At 45.6% G+C, this 19,160-nt stretch overlaps 1 protein-coding gene and 1 long non-coding RNA gene across 3 annotated transcripts in view; one reads left to right on the forward strand and one right to left on the reverse strand.

Moving 5' to 3' along the window:
- Positions 1-2,283, reverse strand: part of LOC146074071 (uncharacterized) — a 33,031-nt gene extending 30,748 nt beyond the window's left edge. The window contains exon 1 of the long non-coding RNA XR_014473357.1: positions 2,177-2,283. This is a non-coding gene — a long non-coding RNA (uncharacterized LOC146074071). The remainder of the gene's footprint in view (positions 1-2,176) is intronic.
- Positions 1-16,497, forward strand: part of STING1 (stimulator of interferon response cGAMP interactor 1) — a 37,396-nt gene extending 20,899 nt beyond the window's left edge. For both annotated transcript variants that reach the window (XM_083181793.1, XM_083181794.1), the window contains 3 exons: positions 2,755-2,993; positions 3,413-3,599; positions 16,267-16,497. In XM_083181793.1, coding sequence (XP_083037919.1) covers positions 2,755-2,993; positions 3,413-3,599; positions 16,267-16,364 — 524 coding nt within the window. In that variant the 3' untranslated portion in view covers positions 16,365-16,497. The remainder of the gene's footprint in view (positions 1-2,754; positions 2,994-3,412; positions 3,600-16,266) is intronic.
- The last annotated feature ends 2,663 nt before the right edge of the window (positions 16,498-19,160 follow it).

The raw sequence follows: 19,160 nt of genomic DNA on the forward strand, positions 1-19,160 counted from the left end.
AGTGGTAAGATCTACTTTTACTTTACATAAAACATAATATAATGTGCAATAAATACATATAATTCACACTTAAGCCTAAATAAGATACAGATTTGAGCTAGGTAGGCAAATCCCTGCTTATCTTCGAGCATTGAAAAGCCTTGTTACAACGATATTGTTCAGAGCAGGTTCGATGTCTAATGCTGTGTACACACTGCTGCAATTAGGCATGAAATCGCTGGCAAAATGGTCGCTCAGCGACCATATTGCCAGTGATTTAATGTGCAGCCAGCGATAAATGGCTGGGAGCGCGCTCCCGTGGCCAGCCCTTCATGGTCGCTGGTCGCAGGAGCTTGCTCCTCCGAATCTGCCTAAAAATTGCTGGTCGCTGGTGTACAAAGCACTGTGCACCAGAGACCAGCGATATCTAGCCTCCAGTGCCGGACAGGACCCGCCCACCCACCCTGTCACAGCGTGACACACGGCCCCCCCCCTGCTTCCTCCTCCGTCCCCGCCCGCGCATACAGCACAGAAGCTGCTGCGCAAATCTCCCCCCCACTGTGCCAGCACCCACACCTCCTGCGCGCGCCCCACAGCCGCACTAGCCAGCAAGTGCATAGGCTGTCTTTAGAGGGCATTTGTGTTGGGCAGCATGATTATGTTCATGCTGCCCATCGATGGTGATTTGCACCATCGGTGGGCAGCATGAGCATTACCATGCTGCCCCACACCAATAGTATGTGACAACCAAAAAAATGAAGGGGGCATTGGTGTCGGGCAGCATGATTATGTTCATGCTGCCCATCGATGGTGCTTTGCACCATCGGTGGGCGGCATGAGCATTACCATGCTGCCCCACACCAATAGTATGTGAACTCATTTAAAATGAAGGGGGCATTGGTGTTGGGCAGCATGATTATGTTCATGCTGCCCATCGATGGTGATTTGCACCATCGGTGGACGGCATGAGCATTACCATGCTGCCCCACACCAATAGTATGTGGGCTCAATATAAATGAAGGGGGCATTGGTGTCGGGGTGGCAGGGGCCGCACGGCCGTCTTGTGCCCCCACACCCCTGGCAGGAGCAGGGCACTAGCGGCTGCTGCCGCTAGATTATCCTGCCCCTACAAAGATGACCCCTGCTACATCTGTATATACACCATATACACTTTTATTCCCTTCCAGAAGGACTTCCCACAACCCATGTCAATCATAAATGAATTTAAAAAAAATCTAGTCAAAATTGCTAGCGATTTTCAGGGAAAATTGCTGGTCCCTCTGAAAAACTGGACACTTAGCAATATATTGCTGAGAAATATATTGCTGAGATATATTGCAAGTACACTGAGCAATATATTACTCAGCAATATATTGCAAGCAATATATTGCTAGCAATACATCTCCCCCTTGTGTACACAGCATAATGCTGACAAAATATGTGATTTAGTGGAGTGTTCAAGAGTATCAATAAGTAAAGACCATTTTTGATGACATTTTTGGGTTCCATTAATTAGGTTTAGTCTTTCATAATTCCTTTCGAAGTATAAAATCTGTAACTTGGGTCATTATTAACACAGTGGAAACTTTTGTAGGTCACTCCTTCCCAGCGGGTTGGAAGTGAAAATATAAAACGACACTCACAAATCAATGTAATGACTGTCCGCTTTTGCACTAACTGTGAGAACTGTGGTTTACAAAAGCCGCCTCTTTGTAAATAAGCCCATATATAAAAAAGTACTTATATGTTAGTTGGGCACCCGTTACGTAGTTTGCGTAGTGGTGTATTGAGAATACCAATATACCACTATGCTGGTTACGTAAACTACGTAACTTACGCAAATTACATAAGTTACGCAAATTATGTAACTGGAGCCCTGCTAATACATAAAGGATGATATGCCCACTATCCACGTCATACCCCCAGTGTTCACGTGGGCGTGGAGTTAATTTTAGAAAGTGTGGCGATTGCAGCGAGCCACCGAGCCTGAAGCGTGGCGAACGCAGCAGATACGCGTCCCCTCGCGGGGCTCGCTACAATATCCCCGCTTCGGGCTTGGTGGCTCGCTGCGCTCGCCACACTTTCTAAAATTAACTCCACGCCCACGTGGACACTGGGGGTATGACGTGGATAGTGGGCATATGATAGTGTTAGTGGGTGGGGTGTGTGTGTGTAGTGTGTGTGTCATTATACTTACCAGTCCCTGGCGCCTCCGGGACTCAGATACCCGCATCGCGGCCGCCATGACACTTGCTCTTTCCTACGCTATTAGCGTAGTGCCGCTGGGGGAGCAGGGAAACCATGTGATGCTCCCCCAGCGGCTGCCGGGATTATCCCCCCTCCGCCTCTATTACGCCCTTCCCCGCACCGAGGCCAGCCCCCACCATGCAGCACTTTACACCACACCGCCGTGGACGACCGCCCTGCCCTGTCCGTAAGTAACAGCAGGGTGGCCGCCATCTCCCCCCTCCGCCCGGCCGCACCTACCCTCCACCTGGCCGCACCTAAAAAGAGAACATGTTCTCTGCTGCTAATTTTTACAGTACTATACATGCAAATGGTAGCAACATTTATTAGAGCTTTTCTGCACCTGCTTGAAATGGAAAAAGTAAGTAATAATCAGATGTGTCTATTGCCTTTAATAAACATGTAGCGAGATACACCAAACTGATAATTCAAGTGATTGTGATTGAAGGTAAAATAGGCCTTGCATGTCTTACAATGATTCTGTATGTTCTCCACATGTATGTAATGGGTATAGCACGTCTTTTACAGCTCTGAAAGATTTGGTGAAGCAATTTAATGAAGAGAACAACAATATACTCAGGTTTTCAGAAACTTGGAAGTTGCATATATTGTTACCTTTAAGCTGCAAAATATATGGGGACTTGAATGAGGTGGATAAGAACATAAAGTTCCTTGATGAAGTTCAGCCACTTTACATAGATCGAGCTGGCATTAAAGGAAGAGTTTTCAAAAACAACGTATATCGCATTCTGGATGAAGATCACAGGGTATAGTATGCAATTATGGTACCAGGTTGTTGCTATGCTGTCAATATAATATTTAACCCTTTGAGTACCAAGTCAATTTGTCAAAAGAGGTTTGAAAATTTGCCAAGCAAACATTTATATTCCTCATAATGACCTGTTATGATACCTTATGTAGGAAATATAATCTTTTTTTACACAACATTTTGTATTTGAATTTATATAACAAATGTGAGCGACACTGGCATTTTTTAGCGGATATTTTGCACATCGCTTACAGAGATGTTGGCATTCAAAGGGTTAAATCTATCTATCTACAGTATATGATATCTCCAAGATTTGATCAATCTCCCCCCTAAATGTTGTAGTACTGTGTTAATGACAAACCATTTTATCAATGTATTTCATAATTAGCGATGTTGCTATTTATCTGTGTCTCTTAGCCATACTACTGTATTGTGGAATATGCTACGCCCCTAGCATCTCTGTACAAAATGTCAGATATCACCAGCGCTGCCTTCAGTAAGGAGGATCGTATACAACAAGCCAAACTCTTCTATCGCACATTGAAGGACATTCTAGAGAATTCAGTGGAGTGTCAAAACACCTTTCGATTAGTCATTTATGATGGTGAGTTCCTATTCACTGATTTTTCTCATATTGTTTTTAATTTTGCTGGATTTAAATTCAGAATTATTCAAAATGATCTATTTTTTTGTTGTCATCTGTGTACAATGTGCATTTCATTGTATCTGCGCAGAAGAATAACTGGTCTTGATGACTTTCTATAACATATATTCATATAAAAAAATCACAGTGTAATATAACATTTATCTTTACATCTTATCTGTGATTCACCTTTATTTCCATTGCTGCTTTTACTGACGCATTATTCAATTCTATGGGGGAAATTTAATCGGATGAGAGATTCAGAAAGTGAGAGATTTGGTAAGAAATTCGAAATCTCTCACTTTCTGAATCTCTCATCCTATTAAATTTCACCCTATGTATTATTTTCCAGCAACGTCTTTCCAAACTGAAGCTAGGTAAAATGATACAATTATTGGTCTGATTTTCCAATAATCGGTTGATCAGCATTTATTGTATAATGCATAGGCCTGAGCACTTACTGATAAAACAGTTCAAAAACATTCACAAAAATTGACATTCTCTAGATTATCCAATCTGTCGGTCAATGCCAAAACTCTGCCTCAATTCCCTAATCTGAGCAGTGTGTGTGCATTCTCAGTAATCTGCCCTTATTTCCTATGTTTTCATGTCTTATGTGGGTGGTCCCCTGGCCAATGGTGGGGGTCTGCACATGTGCGAAAATGCGCATGTGCAATCCCCCTGAGCCTTTGTCGAGTTTTGCTTCAGTATGGAAGGGCAGAGGGTGCAAGCAGGGGAATGGCCAGCATTTTATGGGAATGGCCTTAGAAACACTGAGCTAATGCAGGGGAAAAAATCCGCCGAGGTTGCTGGGGGTGGGGGGGGGAGCCGCTCATGTGCCCGGTGCCTCGTCGCTCCACAGCGGCGTCGGGCAGGCATGAAGTTATTCCACAGGGGAGGGGGCGATGCAGCAGCCGCCACAGTTGCTGGGGGTGTGGGGGAAAGCCGCTTAGCCGCTCACCTGCATCCAGGGGGGTTCCTGGATGGAGGTTGCTGGGGGGGAGTGACAGGCAGCCACTCACCTTCATCCAGGGGGGTTCCCTGCTCCTGACTACCGCCCTCCAGTGGCCAGCGCCCTAGACAAATGCCTAAAGCTGCCTAGTGGTGGCGCCGGCCCTGGGGATCACATGCTTGTTGCCATGGGGATTACATACTCATTGCCATGGGAGGTTACATGCTCTTTGCCAATAAACAATGTGCTTGATACAATGTTGCAGTCTCATATTTAATAACTATGGCTGCTGTCCAAGGTAGAGCCGCTTGGGGGACGTTGGCCCACCTATTTCACGGTAGCCGGGTTCTACCCATGTGGAGACAGTGCGGGACTCGTAATACCTGCACCTTCCAGCAGCAGAGCTGTGTATGTCGCAATGTAGTAAGTATGTGGCCAAAGTCTTCAGTGTTCCCGGCAGTGCTGCCCCCATCAGCGGAGGAATACACTTGGTCTCTGGGGAAGTCATGTTGGGGATCAGGGGAGCCATTGCCACGCTGAGGATTGTGGTGAGCTGGCAGTTGGGGGCTCCCGGCCGTGGGGGATAGCCATTTGAGGGGAGCGCTCTTTTGGCTTGCCCCCCTCCCAACGTGGTTACCCAAATTACTAGGTTCCGCCGGCTCTGCTCTACTTACAGCTATCACCTCTACTGTAATTACTCCTTTTTGTTCAGCTCTTGCTCATTCCTTCCATCTATCACCCCTTCCCTTAGACTCTACTTACAGCTATCACCACTCCTTCCATCTCCTCTCCCTTCTTCACCTCTCACTCCGTTCTTCCTTTTATTACCCTTGCACATCTTACTCCTTCTGTCCAGCTATCATTTCTCTTACAGCTCTTACCCTGCACCTCTCGGTCCCTCTTTCCATCTATCAGCGCAACAACTCTTCTTCCTTTCTTACCCTCTGCACCTTCCACTCCATCCTTCTAGCTCTCTCCACTGGACCTCTCACTTCCTCTTTTCTTTTATCACCCCCTACACAGGGGCAGAACCAGAAACAAAAGACAAGAGGGGGTTACTGTGATTGGGGGAGCGTGGTTGTGGGATGTGGACAAATGTGGGAGTGGGGATGATACGTCATTAGGTCAACAAGCATTGGGTCGACACCATTAGGTCGACATGCAGAAAGGTCGACATGGGTCTAGGTTGACAGGTCATTAGGTAGACACAAGCATTAGGTCGACATGGGCAAGGTTGAGAGTCAAAATGTCGACATGGGGTTTTCACTGTTTTTAAACCGACATGTACCGACAGGCGGTATTTTATGCCCTACCATCCACTAGGGCATGGTGAGAGAATAAAATAGTGTGCCCAAAGCATGGCAAGCGCAGCGAGCTATGCGAGGGGACACGGTGCTACATTTCAGTGTCCATGTTGACTGTGTCGAAATTCGGGTTAAAAACAGTGAAAAAACCCATGTCGAACTTTTGACTGTTGACCTTCCCCATGTCGACATAATGACCTGTCGAATTAGACCCATGTCGACCTAATGGTGTCGACCATTCTCTTGTAGACCTAATGATCCATACCCATTTGTAAGATCCCTTAATAAGTGTGTGACTGCTAATATAGATAGTCCCATGTTTGCATTACACATTTATTGCTGGCTGTCACACGGCATACCATGTGACTGATTTGTTTCCATGTTGCCGTGCTGTCAGCAACCCTACTCCTGTCCTTTGTGTTGTTTGACGTAATCTCTCCTCATCGTGTCACTACCCAATGTATAACTGAAATCAGTCATCTATCTGTGTTTCCTGTCCTTCCTGTTGCTAAGAACCTTCTGTCCTCATCCTTTTACAGCCCGTTTATATGTCTTTATTACTGGGAATTACATTGTTTAGTAGACTATTAAAGTGTCTTCCTGAATTCCTCTGGAGTTATGTGTTATTAAAGAGTTATCAACATATTGGGTGCATAGTATAATACCCGGGTTGCCTACCCTCCCGGAATGGAAAGGGGGACAACCCTCCTGCATTTCCCTTCATCTCCTGTGAACCCCCCTCCCGGTGGGGGGGTCAACGGGTCAAATGCGATTGCGTAATTTTAGCCCCCCCCCCCCCCCCCCCCCCCCCCCCAGAATGCAATGTCTGAAATACAGGCATTGCACTGTGGGGGCGGGGCTAAAATGACGCGATCGCAGTAGAACACCAATAGTGCAGCCCGTCCGTGGCTCTGCCCCCAGACCGCCCCTTTCTGCCTCCCACTGATGGCCCTGCCCCCCTGCTTCAGTGAGCTTCCTGCCCTCTCCCGGAAAGTCGGCCACTATGTACTGTATAATACTACTTCTAGAGGCCAAATGCTATCCAACATTTCTAGTCAGCCTTCCTACAATAATTTAGATCACCAAGATAAAATAAATACAGAGTTGCACTGACACAGAGGGGTGATTTTATTAAGATATGGGTTTTGGTGCTGTTGAAAGCCCTTGATTTACTAAAACAGAACCACCATTAAACCACCTGTTTAGAAGATTAAAATATGCCACTAAACACATTTTTTTTAAGGTTAAGAACAGTAACTAATAGAAACCACCAACTAATCCTATATAATAAATTCCAAAGTTGCTCCTCACCTCTATAATGCCCAAGTGGCCATTAGATGGAAACCACTGGGGCAATTCAAGTGTTGCTCCATTTGGGAACACACACACACACACACACCTCCACACAGCTTTACACACCTCAACATGACAGAGCCCATCTACCAACAGCTCTGTAGTTTGGACAGGCTGGTAACTAGTATTAACTAATGGAAACCACCAACTAATGCTATATAATAAAATCCTAAAGCTGCTCCTCACCTCTATAATGTCCAAGCAGCCATTATACGGAGCCCACTGGGGCAATTCAAGTGTTGCTAGTAGTAACTAATGGAAACCACCAACTAATCCTATATAATAAAATCCTAAAGCTGCTCCTCACCTCTTTAATGCCCAAGCGGCCACTATATGGGGCATTTAAAGTGTTGCTCCTCGGGAAAACACACACTCCTGCACATCTTAGCATGACAGATTCCGGTTCCCAGCAGCTCCGTCATTTGGACAGGCTGGTAACTAGAAGTAACTAATAGAAATCACCAACTAATCCTGTACAAATCTGAACCAGCCCCACTAATAGACACAGCTACACTTTATTTCTCTCCTCCTGCACAAATCTTGGTCACAAATATGGATACAGCAAGCTTCTCCTCCCTCTCCATCTTAAACACTTGGCAAGTCAGGTGTTATATGATGATCTTAAGAATGTGGTTATGTTACACTTCACAGTCTCAAGCCCCGTACACATTAGGCAATATAATGAGCGATGTCGCTTGTTATGGCACTTATGAGCATTATCGTTCATTATAACAAGTGTGTACATCTCCAACAATGCACAATCCATGCTCCCGTGTGTTGTTAACAACCTCCCCTGTCATCTGTGCATGTACAGACATGGGAGTCCATAGTTAATGAGGACCATACTGCAGCTCAAAGCACTGGCCATTCCTCCACAGTGGCAAAATCAGGGGCAAGGCCTCACAGGAAGTACAGTGATCATAGGCCATGCTCCCTAACCATAAGGCCACGCCTCCTCATTTTGGGCACTAGCCTTCAGTGCATGTATTTATCCCTCTTGCCACTAATGAAAAGTTAGAAGGTATGATAATGTAGTTTGTCCTGCAATATTATTGTATTAGAAGGAGACCTGTATTTATTTTACTGTACACTGGGCCGCTTGTCATGCCTTGCATCAGTACTGGTACATTTTATTCTGTAGTGAAACATCCATCCGCGGCTACTTACTACTTACTGTACTGTAGTTTTTATCAGTGGAGCAATCACCACCAAATGGTGAAGCAGTGTAGTTACATGCTCCGGATCCACTTACGCCTTCAGGTCCCCATACATATACCGATCACGGCGGGTCCGATGTGTGCTTTGAGGAGCGTGCTCCCGCGGCACCTCATCGCACAGTACAAAAAGTATGTGCTGCACATACTTTTTGTACTTGCTTTTCATCACATCGCATCGCATTGCAATCACAAGGCATGCACAAGGCATGCAATGCGATGTGATGGATGCTATTTAAGCCCTGGATCGCAGCGTGTATGGGCAGCTTTAGTACTCCTTAATGCACCTCAATGTGCAATTCTTATGGCGCGACTAGGATACCTGGACTGCAACAATGATAATCCCCTTCTCCTACACATAGCAACAGTGTCACGCTTGTTTTATTTGTGGACCCAGACCTGTGTAATACCCTCCAACATGACCCATTCCATTAGGTACAAAATGCTCTGTTCCTGGACTTCCCTGTCAGTGGCAGTTACAGAGGTTGGATTCCAGCACAGTCTAAAATTTAAAGAGGGGAGGTCACATTAACTGCCAGTGATTCCAGGACAGTGATGTTTGTAGTGGTATTAGGTGTGGCTCCCCTATTTGAATATTGGACTGTGCTGCAGCCCCACCTCTGTAACTGCCACTGTCAGGGAAGTCCAGAAACAGAGCATTTTGTACCTAATGGAATGGGCCATGTTGGAGGGTATGTAAATCTGTGTGGATGACTGGAGGATTATATGTGAGATTGGCTGGTCTGAGAAAAAAAACTTGACATGTAGTGGAAAAGTACCGTAGATGTAATCCCGGACTGTGAATCAAACCCGGGTCTCTGCAGAGAGAGCTGTATTCTGACCACTGGAACACCAAGGACAAGGACTCCCATGGCAAAGAGCATGTTAACCCCTGGCAGAGAATGTTAACCCCTGGCAGAGCATGTAACTCTGAACAGAGCATGTTAACCCCTGGCAGAGGATGTAACCCCAGGCAAAGCAAGTAACCCCGGGCAAAGCATGTAACCCCTGGCAGAGCAGGTTTATCCCATGGCAGAGAGCTATGTTAACACCTGGCAGAGAATGTTAACCCCTGGCAGAGCATATTAACCCCTGGCAGAGCGTGTATCCCCTGGCAGAGCGTGTATCCCCTGGCAGAGCATGTTAATCCCATGGCAAAGAGCATGTTAACCCCTGGCAGAGGATGAAACTCTGGGCAGAGCATGTAACCCCTGGAAGAGCAGGTTAATCCCATGGCAAAGAGCATGTTAACCCCTGGCAGAGAATGTTAACCCCTGGCCGAGCATGTAACTCTGAACAGAGCATGTTAACCCCTGGCAGAGGATGTAACCCCAGGCAAAGCAAGTAACCATGGGCAAAGCATGTAACCCTGGCAGAGCAGGTTTATCCCATGGCAGAGAGCATGTTAACCCCTGGCAGAGCATGTTCACCCCTGGCAGAGCATATTAACCCCTGGCAGAGCATATTAATCCCTGGCAGAGCGTGTATCCCCTGGCAGAGCATGTAACCCCTGGCAGAGCAGGTTAGTCCCATGGCAAAGAGCATGTTAACCCCTGGCAGAGAATGTTAACCCCTGACAGCGCATGTAGCCCCTGGCAGAGAATGTTAACTCCTGGCAGAGAATGTTAACCCCTGGGAGAGCGTGCAACTCCAGGCAGAGCATGTAAACCCATGGCAATGAGCATGTTAATCCCTGGCAGAGCATGTAACCCCTGGCACAGCATGTAACTCCAGGCAGAGCATGTTAACCCTGGCAGAGCATGTTAACCCTGGCAGAGCATGTTAATCCCATTGCAAAGAGCATGTTAACCCCTGGCAGTGAATGTTAACCCCAGGCAGAGCATGTAACTCCAGGTAGAGCATGTAAACCCATGGCAACGAGCATGTTAACGTCTGGCAGAGCAGGTTAATCCCATGGCAAAGAGCATGTTAACCCCTGGTAGAGAATGGTAACCACTGGCAGAGCATGTAACTCCAGGCAACGTGCATTTTAACCCCTTGTAGAGCATGTTAACCCCTGGCATCAAGCATGAAGCCCATAGCAATGAGCATTTAGGTAAGCGGAATTTACAGTATGTGGCATAATATGTGTGGTATTATATGTAATAGACATTACAGTGTGTGCCATAATATGCAATGAGCATTACGGTGTGTGGAATAATATGTAATGGGCATTGTGGCATGTGGTAAATATGTAACAGGTATTACGGTGTATGGAATAATGTGTACTGGCCACTACGGTGTGTGGCATAACGTGTAATGAGCATTATGTATAATATGTAATGGGTGTGTGACATGTGTAATAGGCATTACGGTATAAATATTTGTCCCTGTATCCACCTTGGAAGCAGTGGCATAACAAGGGTCCGCAGAGTGTGCGGGGAGCTCCGTCCGTAGGGGCCCCAGGAAGTTGTTGTACCGGGGCCCAGGATTTCTCTTGGCAAGCCCTGTGTGTATGCAAACAGATGACTGCAGGGGCAGATGCAGACTGAAGACCGGGATGGATAATACTGTAGCTGCTGATTACTATAAACTGAACCAGTGAAGCAGGGTTGAACTGGGATTTCTGTGCAGACAGACATAGGGTTTGCACAGGTGTGTAGCTGAAGCAGGTATCAGGACCAGGGTAGGCAGTACAATTGGTCAGGAACCAGAATACAAACAGAATATGCTGTGCAAGCTCAAGAAAGGATGGACTGTCTGTATGTAGTCAGTATAGTAAGTATAGGTGATTCATATAGATGTGGATTAGACTCATAGCCGGTAAAGGGGTAGATTTATTAAGCTTGGTGAAGTGATAAAGTGTCTGGTTTTTATCACCGGCCAATCAGCTCCTACCTGTCATTTTTCAAACCAAGCCTGTAACCTCACAGTTAGGAGCTGATTGGCCAGTATAATAAACAGAACAGACACTTTATCACTTCACCGAGCTTAATAAATCTGCCCCAAAGTCACAGTCTTCAACAACAATTACTTGGAGAGGCTTTAGCTAGAGAACTAGATGTAGGGTTCAGAACATACTTGCCTACTTTTGAAAACTAGTTTCAGGGAGATTATAGTCGGTAGTAGAATTTTGCACAGCACCCCACTGAGGGGGCGTGTCATGCTCCACCCAAAGGGCGTGTATAGATCCATATAAGGAGAAATTGTGAAAAGAGATTGTGAAAATGGCACCTAGAAGCGTGGGTGTGTAATGCTACATCTGAGAGGAATCTTGTAAAATGACTTCTTTCCAAATCTAGATGAGCCCCAAAGCAGATAATAAGGGCTACTATACTGTAATGTAAATATATCTATATCTCATTACTTTTTTTCCCTTTTTTATCCCAAAAATGTAACAGTGTAATGTGGGCTAGGTGAAATGAGGGAGATTGCTAGACTAATGAGGGAGAGAGGGAGATTGCTCTTATTTCAGGGAGTCTCCTGCAGAATGCAGGAGGGTAGGCAACTATGGTTCAGAAGTGTTGAACACTGGGTTTGGCAAGAAAAGTGCAGTAGGCTGACAGAATACACAGGATACCACCAGGAGCTTAACTAGAAATTTGTGGGCCCCATAGCAAAATCTTGAAAGACACCCCCCCACACACACACACACACAGTCCCAGACAGAGCCCCCTTATACACATTACAACAGAGGCCTTCATATACATTACGCCAGGTATAAACCTCATTACATATTGTGAGAGCCCCTTTAACACAAAATGCCCCAATACACATTATATATACTATGGGCGGTATTCAATGTGAATACCGGCGACGTGCAGCGAATCCTGTTTAGGATTCGCTGCACATTCCCACTGCTCGCTGTGTTCCGGAGCCCTGCCAGCTCCGGTATTCAACGAGTCAGGGGCTCGCTGCCCCTGACCGGCGAATTTGAGCTCCTGCGGCGGACGCCGCAGGGAGCCTGAGGACGGTGGCAGGCAGGGAGATGGAAGTCTCCCTGCCTGCCCCAGAACGTTTGTGGGGGGGAGGTGGGCTCCCCGGGTGCCAGGCAGCACAGGCTGCCACCCGGGGGTGCCAGCAGGGGACCGGGTATATTCACTACACCCGATCATGAATATGTAATGATCGGGTGAAGTGAATATATGAATATCTAATGAGCGGCTCGGCTCTGGCCCCCTGCTGGCTGGTCTGTGTAAAAAAAAAAATATTTAAATTAAATTTATATTCATGTGCTTACAGCACATGAATAAAAATAGCATGCCCCTACTCAGAATAAAATTCCAGATTTTTTTACACCAATTGTAAAACACAAAACACTTTATTTTAAAAGTTCACCTTCCACTTCACCATAAAAAGATAGCGATTGCTACTCGGTGAATCATGGCGAAAAAAACCTTGAAATGTATTCGCCATCTGGTCATTAAATAGGGTGATTCACCGTTTTAGTCAGAAATTCGCCTTACAGCACAAAATCGCCATAAAAACCTGGCGAATCAGCCTCATTGAATACCGCCCTATATGTATTTCTAACTACAGAAAATAATTTTAATATATGTGTGCACTATATGTATTGTTATTATAATATATTTTATACAATTAATTTGTAGGTGGCCGCTTAGTTTAATCCATATTGTTGTGAAAATAAAATATTTGCAGTTTATTACCAATTGAAATAGGTTCAAATACTAAAGGTGGCCATACACACGCAGATTTATCGGCAGATCTGTCTGGTTGGAACAAAAACATGGTTATGGCTGAGAGCAAAAGACAGTTGACCATTTGCTTGGAAATGCTGGAAAACTGACAAACTGTTACTCATCCATAACCATGTTTTTGTTCCAACCAGCCAGATCTGAAGATAAATCTTACTAGTGTATGGGCACCTTTAAAATTAGCGCAGTACCTCCACCTTTTGGGTAATTGCATTTTTCCTGTGTATATTCTGAGTCTAATTTTATTGGATTCAGATATAAGACAGTTCATTTGTACATACACTTGTACTTATAGAGGACTGCTGCTTTTCTTCATTATGAAATATATTTTTTTACAAATTCATATTTAATATATGTGGCATATTAGCTATTACCGCCCAGTCGGCCACTAGTCTCTAGTGGTTCAGTTTCCACAAAGAAAAAATAGGCATACAGTAATAAAATGTCAAGTTTACTATAACCTTGTTGTTTCAATATTGCGAGATGTAATACATTTTCAATTATGACTTAAAAGTGAAACCTATAAACCAGGTGTTGCTGGTTTTTTGTTTTCTCAAAGATGTGAAAAAAACTGCATTGAAACCTGAGGCAGTTGAAGACTATATTGTGGGACAGTCCCTGGCTGTCCCACAGTTAGAGACTATTTTATTCACTATTTTGGATTTACATTTGTCACCATGGTACATGTGCATAGATCAGGGGATCCCAAACCTAGGACCTTATTCTGGTTGACTCACAAGGCTGCGACTCCACCAAACACCGCCTGATCCCCCTCAGGCATGCAAATTGATGTTTCGCGTAAACATCCATTCGCAACTTGCGTGCGGGGGGGAATCATTTCATGGTCACGACCATCAAATGATTTCCACAGTGCTTGCAAACCTGAGACACCTCTATGGGGTCTTAGGTCTGCGGGCGCCCTGTGTGGAAAGTGGGCGGGCAGATGACATCTGCTGACAGCAGCTGCCCGCCCTCCGCACCTGTGTCATCGCTGAATTCCCATGGAAACGCCCAGTGATTTCATGGGAATACCCATGAAATGCTGGGCGTTCCCGTGGGTGCGACTGTTCACTGCCGCCCCCTGCCCTCAGTGCTGTGTGTGAGCAGCTGGCGAATGAACAATTCGCTGTGAGCGCTCGCACCAAGCAGCTGCACATGAACATAATGGTTTACCCTATAAAACAAGGCCACACTGTCCCCCATAAAACAAGGCCACACTGCTCCCCATAAAACAAGGCCACACTGCTCCCCATAAAACAAGGCCACACTGTCCCCCATAAAACAAGGCCACACTGTCCCCCATAAAACAAGGCCACATTGTCCCCCATAAAACAATGCCACACTGTCCCCCATAAAACAAGGCCACACTGTCCCCCATAAAACAAGGCCACATTGTCCCCCATAAAACAAGGCCACATTGTCCCCCATAAAACAAGGCCACACTGTCCCCCATAAAACAAGGCCACACTGTCCCCCATAAAACAAGGCCACACTGTCCCCCATAAAACAAGGCCACACTGTCCCCCATAAAACAAGGCCACATTTTCCCCCATAAAACAAGGCCACATTGTCCCCCATAAAACAATGCCACACTGTCCCCCATAAAACAAGGCCACACTGTCCCCCATAAAACAAGGCCACACTGTCCCCCATAAAACAAGGCCACACTGTCCCCCATAAAACAAGGCCACACTGTCCCCCATAAAACAAGGCCACACTGTCCCCCCATAAAACAAGGCCACATTGTCCCCCATAAAACAAGGCCACACACAGGCAATCTGATTCCTGGCTGGATCATCCGCCCGCAGCAGCCAGCAGATGACACAGTGACAGTGGTGGCAGTGCACCACTCAATCCCTCCCCCCAACACAGTTTACAGCCTGAGGACTGAGCGCTGAGGCGGGCGGTGGCCACGGGATGCACATCAGTTGAACGGGCAGGTCGGGGGAAATAGTTGAGGCGGAAGAAGAGAGCAGGGCGGGCGGCGCTGGCGGGGATTGATGCAGCATTGCAGCGGGGACTTGGAAGCCAGTAGAGGTCACCGCAGACCAGACCCTGCTGCTCATTGTGCTCACTCACCACAAGGGCGGTGGCGGCTGCTGCTGTGATGTCGTCTGGACTGGTCTCTCTGCAGGGCTGCGCTGCTGCACTCTGTCTGACTCTGGCGGCGGGTGGTGGATGACGGTCATGGGTCTGGTGTGAAGGCAGGAAGGGGGCATCCATGGATTGGCTCCTCTGCCCTGCACAGATCATGTGTGCAGGGCAGCCCAATCATCCCAGACTGGTGACCAAGGGTAGGCTTATAGGCTGACTGGCAGCCAGCCCAGCCCCAGCCCAGCCCCAGCCAGGCGGTATTGCAAGCAGCGGGCGGCTATAAAACCACACGCAGCGCTGCATTTGGACTACAATAACCTCCTTAGTTATGGCCCTGCATGATACCTGTATACACGTTATAAGACACTGATTTTATGTCACCCATATATTGCTCTTGTGCTTGCATTTAGAAACTATAAACTATGCTCACTGCCCACCCCATCAGGGTCTACACCTCTTCTTGATAATGTAAGCTCTCACAAGCAGTTCTCACTCTCTTACTTCTAACATCTTCGATGGCAGCAAAACCCATGGTTCTCTGCTACCCTGATTCTTTTGTCAGTGCTGTCTGCTGATTATGCTGTATGCTATTATGTGCCCTGTACTTGTCCGCTACTGTATTCAACTGTAATGGTGTGTACACATGGTACAATCAGCATGAGATTTTGACTATATAGTCAAAATCGCATCGGGATCGCATGCAGATCGTATGCAGATCGCACAGGTTTTTTACCTTGCGATCCCGATGCGCGCTCCCGTGACAGCACAAATCGAAACCCAGATAGACAGGGCAGCAATGACTATATAGTGCAGATTGTATGAATTGTATGTAAATAGTTCAGAGTTAGCAAAGATTGCATAGCACTCGAATCTTACGTCGAATAGCAAGGGAATCTCACCGTGTGTACACAGCATAAGTCACTGTTTCCTGTGTTGCTTATTCATTTAACTACTCTGTAAATGGGCACTGCAGGTCCCTTGTGGCACTATATAAATAAAGAATAATAATAATATCACTAATGCATAATAATGCTTCCATTCATTGTTTCTTTACAGATTGCCCCCAGTCTGATGTAAATGATGAGCACTTGCTATCTCAAGAAATACTGAAGCATTTAAAGCAACAACGTTCTCAGGAATATGATCTGGATTAAGTCGATCAAACAATGCTATTCTCTGCATTTATAGTCATTTACTGTTATAGATGTAGGATTAGTGTCCAATACATGGGTCTTCAAACTGCGGCCCTCCAGATGTTGTGAAACTACAAATCCCAGCATGCCTTGCCACAGTTTTGCTATAAGGGAGTGTTAAAACTGTGGCAAGGCATGCTGGGATTTGTAGTTTCAAAACATCTGGAGGGCCGCAGTTTGAAGACCCATGGGTCCAATATAATGGAAAGGGTTAAGTACACAATTGAAACCTCAGAAAGAAGGAGTCATGAGCAAGGGTCTGGTATTGGTATCTATTTATAATTGGGTCTGATTCAGAGACCTACGATGGAAGGAGGACTGTGCATGTAAAGGATGTGTCCTGCACATGTACAGCCCTCCATCTGCGAGTCCGTTCACAGATTCCTGAAGTCGCAGCATGACTGATGCTGTTGCATTGGGGGGACATATTTTTTCAGGGCAGCATATATGTTTTCCAGGAGGCACAAGGCCAAGGTCTTCATTGTCACAATCATTGCTGCCCGTAGATTTCCTGGACTCGCAAGCTGCCAGGAGAAGACAAGGCTGAGTAAGCATCAGCTGATGTAGCCTGGCCAATCCAAACTGATGTGATGGTGATCCAAAGCAGGATCTGCAATTGGATCACAAATGCAATGCTCACCTCCCTGAGTAACTGTAACAAAGTAACTGTGAATTCTACAATGAAGATTTCATTGGATAACAATATTACTCATTAACATAGTATTTGTAGATTGTGCCTTTACTGCAAGCAGTGAAGGCTCCAGTCCAAAATTCAAATAGGGGAGCCACACCAACTGCCAGTGAGTCCTAGACAGTGATGTTTAAATGTGTTTGGGGTGGCAGTTGGTGTGGCTCCACTGTTTGAGTTTTGGACTGGCTGGACTCCACTTCTTGAGCTACCGGTGTATTTGGTGCTTTTAACTCAAAATGCAAAACTGGTGTGACTAATACATACACTTGTGCGATTGCATTCAACGCAATATATGGTTCGATTTCTCTTGAACCTCACCTTTCGATAAATCGCGTTGAAAATGCTTTTTTTTGGCGTACAATTGTGCAGACAATCATGCCATTTATTGAAAGCACCTTGCAATAAACAAATCAATTGCATCGAATGCTGTAAAAAACTCACCAGATTATCGAACAGATCTGTGCACAGTGGGTGAGTGAGCAGAAATCTTCAAGAATCGAACGTCACAGTTAGAAAAATCGAATGCGCATAAAACAGCCTTCGACCGCACATAGAATTTGATAATTATTATGTGCAGAACATAAGATCATGCAAGATTCGACCGGCGTGCCCGCACATTGCGTCGCATGGTACACAACATGTGCAAACAATCGCTCGATTTATCGAACAGATGGGGTCAAAATCGAATGATTGCATGCTATAGCTCACAAGTGTATGGGCAGCATTACACTAAATATTTTTGTTGGAGAGATTAATCATTGCTGTAATATTGTTACTAGTAAATAAAAGTAACATATCTGGTTGGATCTGAAAGATGTCTCATAATGTTGCCTATCCTATCCTCAACTTTAGTCAATAAAAAGGTTTTTTACGGTATATATCCATCATCCACCTATGAACTTTGTGTGCGCCCATAAAACAGTGTGGTTGGAGATCTGCAGTATTAGGGCCTTATTCTAGTTCACTCTTTCTGAAAAAATCCTTCTTAGATGGACAAAACCATGTGCACTGCAGGGGGGCAGATGTAAAATGTGGAGAGAGAATTAGATTTGGGTGAGTTATTTTGTTTCTGTGCAGGGTAAATACTGACTGCTTTATTTTTACACTGCAATATAGATCTCACTTTGAAGTCAAACCCCACCCAAATCTAATTCTCTCTGCACAAGTTACATCTGCCCCACCCGCAGTGCACATGGTTTTGTCCATCTAAGAAGGATTTTGTCAGAAAGAGTGAACTAGAATAAGGCCCTTAGATTCAGGCACATCTTATTTACTTCACAAATGAAACCTCAATTGATTGTTCTTTACAGGATATCCAGACTTTAGATCAATGCGATAGTAATAAGATTGACAGTCAACAGGTTGACCACTATTGCAATGCGTATTACTGTATGACCACATGGTTAAAGAGTTGCCATGATAATGGTCGAAACAGCATATGGTCAACCATGCTCTATGAGGTTTTGTCCACATGTGGGGATTAGTGAGCAGGTATTCAGTGCTAACTGAGTACGTTGGGTGCCAGCAATTAGCCATGGGATAAGCCCCAATGATATTTGATTGCCCCCAAAATGTCAGCTATCCTGTTAAAAACACCTGGAATATGTCAAGCCTGGAATTTGATATTCCTATGTTGTCACACCCAAAAATCATTGTCCTGATTACTTATACCCCTTTTACACCATCAGTCTAACTCAAAAAAGCTTACTCATGTCCTGTGATGCAATTCAATTTGAGAAATGACCAGGGTTGAACATGGGTAGATCCCAGGTCCTGTGCAGAGGCAGAACTACCATTGGTGCAGCAGGTGCAGTACACCAGGGCCCTGAGGACTTAGGGGCCCATTATTGCCCCTGTCACCCACTGTTTTCCCTGTCACACTCTGCCCCACTGGTTCTCCCTATCACCCACTGCCATGTTGCATATTGTGAACATAGGGTTCAGGAAAGGGGCTCAAGTTATATTTTTTTTTACACCTGGGCTCACCACCTCCGAGTTTTGACACTGGTCCTACGGAAGTGTAAACAGATATGAGTCTTTGACCCAGGTAACTCTGAAAGATGGGG

The sequence above is a fragment of the Crinia signifera genome, chromosome 4, assembly GCF_055691185.1.
Source record: "Crinia signifera chromosome 4, ASM5569118v1, whole genome shotgun sequence".
Taxonomy (NCBI): domain Eukaryota; kingdom Metazoa; phylum Chordata; class Amphibia; order Anura; family Myobatrachidae; genus Crinia; species Crinia signifera.